The sequence below is a fragment of the Hippoglossus stenolepis genome, chromosome 9 (assembly GCF_022539355.2).
Source record: "Hippoglossus stenolepis isolate QCI-W04-F060 chromosome 9, HSTE1.2, whole genome shotgun sequence".
NCBI lineage: Eukaryota > Metazoa > Chordata > Actinopteri > Pleuronectiformes > Pleuronectidae > Hippoglossus > Hippoglossus stenolepis.
In genome coordinates, this window is record NC_061491.1 from 1,919,048 (window position 1) to 1,927,912 (window position 8,865).

General features: G+C 39.1%; 1 protein-coding gene and 2 long non-coding RNA genes across 4 annotated transcripts; all 3 read left to right on the plus strand.

The window, feature by feature from the left end:
* Positions 1 to 2,068: 2,068 nt before the first annotated feature.
* Positions 2,069 to 3,349, plus strand: LOC124852453. Of its 2 annotated transcripts, none has more exons than XR_007032968.1 (3): positions 2,069 to 2,118; positions 2,830 to 2,932; positions 3,257 to 3,349. It is a non-coding gene; the product is annotated as an uncharacterized LOC124852453 (long non-coding RNA). The 2 variants fall into 2 exon arrangements; XR_007032969.1 differs by lacking the exon at positions 2,069 to 2,118 and adding an exon at positions 2,410 to 2,617.
* A 14-nt stretch (positions 3,350 to 3,363) lies between these two features.
* Positions 3,364 to 3,993, plus strand: LOC124852454. The gene is made up of 3 exons (XR_007032970.1): positions 3,364 to 3,396; positions 3,642 to 3,811; positions 3,953 to 3,993. It is a non-coding gene; the product is annotated as an uncharacterized LOC124852454 (long non-coding RNA).
* A 50-nt stretch (positions 3,994 to 4,043) lies between these two features.
* LOC118114493 lies at positions 4,044 to 8,395 on the plus strand (the record flags this gene model as incomplete). The annotated part of the gene is made up of 6 exons (XM_047341240.1): positions 4,044 to 4,090; positions 4,261 to 4,354; positions 4,487 to 4,822; positions 4,979 to 5,144; positions 5,290 to 5,417; positions 5,517 to 8,395. Coding segments are annotated over 6 exons (1,095 nt in total), but the record flags the coding sequence as incomplete, so codon positions are not given.
* Between the last annotated feature and the right edge of the window lie 470 nt (positions 8,396 to 8,865).

The following is an 8,865-nucleotide window of genomic DNA, read 5'->3' on the forward strand; positions in this document are numbered from 1 at the left end:
TTCTTTTTGACATGCCTTAGCCCAACCGAGCCCAACGTAGCTGCAGTCCCCCTGCTCTTGACACACAAGTTGTGCTTGTATTCCATTATTACAGATACTGTGTGTGCATTGTGAAAAGTCAAGCAGTCTAACCCAACCAACATGACCACAAAAAAGTCACAAATGACATAATACAAAGCTATCTGTGCATCCGACTATAGACATGACAAGGTTAGGGTTAGGGTTGAGCAGATGTGATATGTCAGGCTGCTGCTGTGTGTCATGTGTTTAGATGTGTCTCATGTAAAAACCAACTGAGCTGCTCCAACAAACCTCCATGAATCCACAGGATGCCCATGGAGGCACCATGCCCTTCTATTTCCAGTTCCTGACGCTTCTGGCCTTTCACGTCTTCCTGCAGGAGAGGGTAAAGCTGCACACAGCAGCCCACCGCAGTGAACCATTACATACCCCTGTACCCCAACACACACACACACACACACACACACACACACACACACACACACACACACACACACACACACACACACACACACACACACACACACACACACACACACACACACACACACACCCTCAAAAAGCCTGACACTGTTCTTTGTGGCTTTTCTCTGAGCACAGGTGGATTTAGCAGTCATTGAAGTGGGGATTGGAGGGCAGTATGACTGCACAAATATAATTAGGTAATGTTTTGGATAAAGGAATGGTTTTATATATATTTTAGATGTATAATCTGTCTTGCTTAATAAAATAAAACTAAATGTTTTCTATTCATGCTGCAGTAGTTGATCATTGTGATTGGTCCATAGGAAGCCATGGGTGTGTGGGATCACATCTCTTGGTTTTGATCACTGTAGTCTGCTTGGAGACACAATGGAGAAGATTGCTTGGCAGAAGGCTGGGATATTTAAGGTACAACAAAGTTCCTTCACTAAGTGTTACAAACAGATCAAATGCTTATTAGACGAATGTTAACAATATGATATCATATTTATTTCATTCAGTGATTTACCCAAGCATCTATTTTACAAGTGTACACCACAGAGAAAGAAAACAGTCAGAAAAAAAACACTTAAAGCCTTATACACATTTACAAACTCCACATAATAGATTTGAAAATTAAAATGTATAAATCAGCTGGTAATATCAGACTTTTAAGTTTGAAAACCCTCTGTAGTTAATTTGATCCACAAGGTGAGGCAGTAAAGGAAATATGGCACTAACTATCTTTCCATGGAGTACACAGTGATGATTATGATCTTGTAATGAGGTGCAAAGCACATTGTTTTTAGCTGAAGTGATATCAGGCACAGATATGATGGTTGTGAGGACAGATCCCCTGTGTTGAGTTCCATAATTAAAGCAATTAGAAAGAACTTCAACTTACTGCAGTAACAATGAGGGCAGACCGATGTAGTTTATGTTGTGATGGCTGCCTCTGTCCTCAGCCAGGTGTACCAGTGCTCACTGTCCGACAACAGCCCAGCCCCTGACAATCCTGCAGCGCCGAGCTGAAGACATCGGGTGAGAAGAAAGACACTGTGTTTAGCCCTCACTTATATGGGAGTAAGGTCACGTCCACACTAATATGTGTAATATCTTCTGACTGGGTCGTGTCAGTCAATTTACTTGACAGTGAATACAAAACGTTGCTAGCACTGTAAATTCCACCTCATCATTTATCCTCGAAAATAAATCCCTTTTCTTAATCTTCACCAGCTTCTCTGGCATTGTATTGGCACATGCATGATCCGTGTACATTAATCAAATCCAATTTGAAAATTTGTATTGGGCCAAAGTGCTACACAGCAAAATCAAAAGTGTTATATTTTCAGTGTTAGACTTGGGAGTTTAAATATTGAGTCATTTCAACTCTCATTAGGTGTAATTCAACTACAAGGTAGTTATTCCTCAAATCGAGTTGGTGTTGAAAGAGGGAGTCAAATGTCAGATTCTCAAATCAACTCTACAGTGTTGATTTCACTACATAGCCAGTGTTACTCTTCTCTTTAAGTCTATCTCTGGCTCTTTTGGGTGTGGCACTGACTGTGACGGTTGCCTTAATCGAGGGAAACCAGCGAGATCATCACTTTCTAACTTGGAGGATTAGCGTTATGCGTAAGTAACATGTCAATTTTATTTAATTTTCGACCCAGGAGCCTAGTGCTTGTATTTATTTCTGAAGGTCGCTAAATGCTAAATTATCTAGCTGGTACTATACAACTGTTGCTAACTACCAGCAGGTGTGCTGTTTGGGTAACCTAACTAACTGCTGCTAACTAACCAGCAGGTAAGCTGTCACTTAACCAGCTCCCTCAACTCATTTAATGCACTGTGTCTACATTAGCCGCTTTTATAGTTTTCTGTAAGTGCTTGTATCCTTAGCAGCACATGTTGGTTTGTTAGCTGCTAGCGTTAGCCGCTAGCATTAGCCGCATGCGCTAGTATAATGAGCTGCACGTGTTGGTATTGTTAGCTGCTATCGTTAACCGCAGGTGCTTGTACACTGCTATAGTCAGTTAGTTACAGGTCCTTGTATCAGACTTGTCTATTGTGGCAGCTTTGTAGCTGCACTTCTGTTGTTAGCTGGGTGTTCATAGCTGCTTGCTGTATTTAGGTAAGTAAATGTGTATTTTAAGGCGCTAATTTTACTGTATGGAAATAATACACATTGCTAGTTTGTGGGATGGCAGCACTCATTTTCAAAAGTTGAATTAACTGAAAGACTGTAATGCTAAAATGTAAATCACACTAAGTGCCATAATGATAATTTTTCTAGCACCAGACCTGTTATAAAGTTTTATAAATATGTTCTGTTCCTCTTCATAGGACATCATGTTGGTCAAGGTGAGATATGGTGAAAGTCAGAAGTATGTTAAAGTGGCTGAGACTGAAGAAGGCTATGACGACTTCAATACATTTCTTCAGAAAGGTTTGGATTACTCTTTTACATAGCCCTGATTGTTTGAGTATGCTGATCATAACTAATTAAGTTTCACTTACCATGTTGGTCAATTTTAATTGTGTCACACAAGCAATTGTGGCACCTGGGAAACTTTAGTGGCTAAGATTACTTGCAAATTATTATTTTGTTTATTTTTATTACTTTTGGTCCCCTTCACCATTATATATCTGGTTAGTATTATTTAAAATACTTTGTCCTTTTTAAATGGGGAAATATTTATCTGTATGTGTCTGTTTTTGTTCTATGTAAAAGTGTTTTTCTTAATTTTTCTTTGATTAATATTTCTCTCAGTCTTAGAAAAGTTAGGTCTACCACTACAGACTGAGCTGCACTTGACAGATGAATCAGGGACAGAGGTGGATGCGGACGTGTTTGATGAGCTTTACAAGCAGGGAACTTTACAATCATGGTGTCCACAGAACAGTCTACAGGTAAGACTTGTGGATCCACCACCAGAAGTACTGTAATGCTAACAAGGTTTATTAAGACCTTTTGTAGTTGGGAGGCAATCCTGTAACACCTTTTGGAGGGCTGAAAGTATGTGTATATTCTCTTCTCAGTGAAGATTACCCAAAATAGGTTGTAAGGGGGCCTTGAGCTCCTGAACAGTAATTATTTTATTTGACTGCTTATGTATATTCATATACAGTATGAATTTCATTTATCTGTCTTACAGTTGTGCTTCAAGATCTATCGTACACTTCATTTGAGTCACACATGTCAGACACCTCATCTGTGTCAGATGCTTCAACCTCAGCGGTGTCAGTTTCATCAGATGCAACAATAATTCCTGAGAGAGACAGTGGAGCAAAAAGAAGCCACAGTGATCGTGAATCAGCCAGAGAGGTACACAGACCTACATTTTTGTAATGAATCAAACGTGTTATTAATCCTCAAACACAAATATATTCTGCAGATGATCTATGATTTTGTTGCAGGAAAGCCTAACATGATGACTTCCTTTTGTGATTCTTCTATATCTTTTAGATGGTCAGAGATGTTCTACAGTCCAAGCCAGGGGGAGAAAATCTTGCACCGAGTATGACAAAAGCAAGACATTGATGGATGGTGCACGACTAAACAGATGGTAAACCTACTGGTGGCTGACATGATGGAAGTTCATGGGTAAGGACTGAATGTTCCCTTTGGTGCCAATCATGTTTTCACAAATACTGTTATTAATGTCCATTTTGAAAACAGTTGCTAAATTGCTAAAAGCAATTGATTACTGTTCTCCTAAAGCAATAAGGCATACTTTTAAAGCTTGGGAAAATAATATTTTCTATTTTTTAAAGGAGGATCCCGCCAACCTATGTGCGAACAAAATATGCTCTTGGCATCATCACTCTGTTTCCCTGTCTCAGAGATCCATACTCAAAAAATGGATATGTAAGTTAAGTTTATAAATGTGTGGCCTATATTAGAATTTATGGAATGTATATGTGTGTTTGTTGTACAATTGCCCTGTAGTGCTGTGGCCTCTGTGTTCTCAGTTTAGCTTTTTTTTTCTCCATTTTTTAGGAGCACTACTATGACGCAGAGAGTGGATCTGGCTACTTGGCCTGGAGGATAAAGACAGTGCAGCGCAGCACTGCTGTTCAGTCCCGGAGATGCTCCACCAGCGCTACCTATCAAGATGGTCCAAAGAGCAAGAGGGATTTTCTCCTGACTTGCAAGCAACTGATTGGTGAGGAATGCTGTGAGGCAATATCCTTAATGAAGCATTCAGCTGATGGATCAGTTGTCAAAGAGAAGATGAAGGCAACATTTCAGTACCGGCAAGCACTGGTTCGAGACCAGCAAGGCTCCTCAACAGTCCTGGATGTGTTCCCGCGTTTCCTCGATACTCCTGGCTTGGTAAGAAAGACATGCCTAATTTTGAATAACTTATTTGTAAACAATTACTGTAGACATACAGGTTCAGTTGCACAAGCTTTCAAATATTGGAAGTTCTCTAGTGGATGGTATTATGTCTGGGAGGGGTTGCAAGGACTCAAAGTGTTTCTTCTGTAGATTGATCAAGACTTCACTATGATGTTTGGAGAGGAGGCTTCTGGGCGATTTTTGGCAAAATGGCCCACTTTCTTCCAACCAAGGATCTTGGCAGACTGCAAGAACCAGAATTCTAATGAGCATGTTGAAGACCTCTTGTCTGCACAACAAAATTCAAATGAGTTGGGTGAGTGTTTCCTCTTTAAAATATTTTGTTTACGTAAAAGCTTCTGAGACCTTTAAATCAAATCTGTTGCATAATCATGATTTAAGTGTATTTTCAGTTGTAAATGATTATGACAATGTTATATTTTCATCTACTTTGCCCCAAGGTTGGGACAGTGACCTGTCAAGCATTCTGCTGTTGGTTCACCTACTTCCCCCAACCTCAAAAGGGCACAAGAAGAATGCTAAAATTAGCTCATATCAAGCTGTCAATCATGTTGTGAGATATCTGAGGGTAGGCATTATTATTATTATTTTTTAATGCAATTGTTATAACACTGACACCACTTTTATTTGAATGCTCATAGTGCTCTATATCTCTACGTTTTTGCAGATTGGAACCAGTGTTGAGACCTTCCTTGCACGTTTGGAACCAGGACAGCCCTTCCTGCTGTGCGTTGGTGAACAGAAGAACAACATTCAACGGTTCTATGTCATCGTTGACCACAAGGCCATCCCTTGCAAGGCCCAGACATCCCTGGCCGCCTTCGATGAACTCTTCAAAGCACACTTCATCTTCAGTGTTAACTACCATGAATCCCTCAACAGCTTCTACACGTTCATCCAAACCACGGTGTTCAACATAGACGTGGGAAGTGCCAAGGAATGTCCCAGAGTCAAAGAGCTCAGAGCAAGGTTCCTGCACACTGACATTTGAAGTGACACACGTCGTTTGATTTAAAAATGCTCATTTGTTTTATTTGTAAGGGACACCACAAAAGTTCTGCATTGCTATGTCAGCATTTGAAATTTCACCATGGTTTGTATCCGGGAAAGACATTACGTTTGAAATGTGGTGAGCCGGAATGTTCCTTATCATTTTGCACTTATTCAGGGTTAAAGAAACACCTCCTCCGTTTGCACAGGGACACTGGTTCAACAAATACTATGGACAATGTGGACACTCAAAGAGAAAGGGATGAGCCATCAAGTTCTCAGGCAGTCTGTACTGACACTCCAGTAACCACCCAGGTTACTGTTGACAAGCAGCATGTGTTAAACATGTGTGGTTCTGTTGTAGCACAGTTACAAGCATCAGGTGTTGCTGAGAGCACTGTCCAAGCAATGGTAGGGTCCATGGAAGAGCTTGTAAATGATATTCATAGACAAGCAAGAGATTCTGTTCTCAATTGCACTTCAGAGATTCACGGCACGGATTTAGGAAAAAAGATGGAAAACAGTTTTGATCAACTAGAAAATCCCTTTACATTCTTTAATACAGGAGCCAAACGACAGAGGTTCTTTGAGGAAGAGTGGGAAATTGTTGAACCTGTTGAATACGTTCTTGGGGTCAGATTTGATGTACGCAGAGATCGAACGACAGGAGTTTACAATCAGATACCTGTAACGGATAAATTTGTGTATGTACCTTTATTGGGAACCCTGAAGTCTATGTTTAAGAACAGTGAACTTTGTGACATTTTTCTGCAGGCAAAACAACATGAAGAAGGTACTTATAAAGATATATGTGATGGTTCATACTTTAAAAGTAATGATTTGTTTTCCCGGCAAAAACATGCTCTACAGATTCAACTTTATTATGACGATTTTGAGACAGCAAATCCCTTAGGCTCAAAGAAGGGTATACACAAACTTGGTTGTATTTACTTTATATTGAGAAACCTCCCCCCAAAATGTAATTCCGTATTGATGAATATTCATGTTGTGGCACTATTTCATTCACAAGACCTGAAAAAATATGGATTTGATGCAATACTAAAGCCTCTCATTGATGATGTTAAAATCCTCGAAACTGAAGGAATAGAGGTGCCTTTCTCTGACTCGCCATTGCTAGGATCTGTTGTTCAAGTAACAGGTGATAATCTAGGTTTACACGGGCTGTTTGGTTTTGTTGAGTCTTTCAGCGCAACATATTGTTGTAGATTTTGTTTAACTACTAAGGAAGATTTACAGTCTGTCTTCACAGAAGATGACCCCAGCATGGTTTTTCGTACAAAGGAGATCCATACAGATCATTGTGCAGCACTGCAGGAAAATCCTATCTTGGTTACAACATTTGGTGTCAAGAAGACATGCTTGCTCAACACGTTACGCTTTTTCCACACCTCTGATAACTACGCGGTTGACATCATGCACGATTTGCTTGAAGGTGTAGTGCAATACGAACTGAAACTTGTCTTTCAGTACCTTGTCAATAAGAAGTACCTATCTCTGGAAACACTGTCACAGAGGATCCAAAGTTTCAACTATGGTTATATTGAGAGACGAAACAGGCCAAGTGGGTTGAAAATGGATGAGAGTAGCAAAGATCTTGGATTGAATGCAATTCAGTCATGGTGTCTTTTGCGAAATGCTCCCATTATTTTTGGTGATGTAGTTGAAAGAAACAACAGTTATTGGAATTTGCTTGTCCTCTTGATTCAGATTGTGAATATAGTCTTTTCACCGATGATTACAAATGGTATGACATATTATTTGAAGCATTTAATTAATGATCACCACAAGCTGTTCAGATCTTTGTTTCCTGAGAGAAGACTTATTCCAAAGCATCACTTTATGATACATTATCCAAGGTGTATTCGAAAAATAGGTCCACTCCTCCACGTATGGTGCATGAGATTTGAGGCCAAACATAATTTTTTCAAAAGATCAGTTAAGAATTTCAAAAATATCACAAAAACCTTGGTAAGACAACACCAGAGACAACTAGCTTATCACTGGGAGAATTTCCATTTTCAGAGGTTTGAGTTTGGTCCAGTGCAGGAGGAAATGATTGACAGCTTGGAGGGTGGTGAGACTTTAAGTGCAGTGTTTAATGTAAATGCATACTGTGACATGTCAACTACTAACTGGGTGAAGAACTATGGAACTGAGTATCAAATTGGAATGTTTGTTTTGATTAGAACGGATACAGAAATTCCTGTTTTTGGAAAGATCGTCAATATCATTATAAATGAAGATCAAGCTTTGTTTTTGACTTGCAAAGTTGACACACTTTATTTTGATGACCACTTTAATGCATACTGTGTCGAGGAGAGAACTGATTCATTTTCTGTAATTTCTTTGGAGGATTTAATCTATTACAGACCCTATGACAAACAGTTTTCTAATGAGATGGATGAAAAAACATACATAGTGCCACATTGCCATATTGTGTGAACTTTGCTTTTGATGACTGTTAGGAAAAGATGTAAAGCCAATGCTGTGTTATGTGGTGTGCTTACACAAATACAGTTTCATGTTAACTGCAAACGTCTTTGAATTGCTGAGTCTTTCTTTCTTTCTTGTATATAGTTATAGTTTTTAAAGGAATAATATCACACTGAGAGTGTGTAAATGGGATTAGGGATTATAAATCGACTCCCTACAGTGTTTTTAAAATATGAATCAACTCTATAAAGAGTTAAATATTGAGTTACATTTTACATCCTCAATAGTGTTAATATGACTTTAACTCTATTTAGTGTTATAAAAATGACACTTGTGGTGTTAACTTTTGACACTGCACAATAGTGTTGCTTAAATTTAACACTGGCCAGTGTTGTCCGGTGTTAAATTTCAACTATAGAGAGAGTTGCTGGAACTCTGTAAGAGTGTTAATTCTTTAACACTTTCAAAAGTGTAGTTTTAACACCCTACAGGTTGGACCTATATAAACACTTTGAAAGTGTTGTATTTGACTCTATAGGAGTTGAATTAACACTGCTGATTTTGCTGTGTAT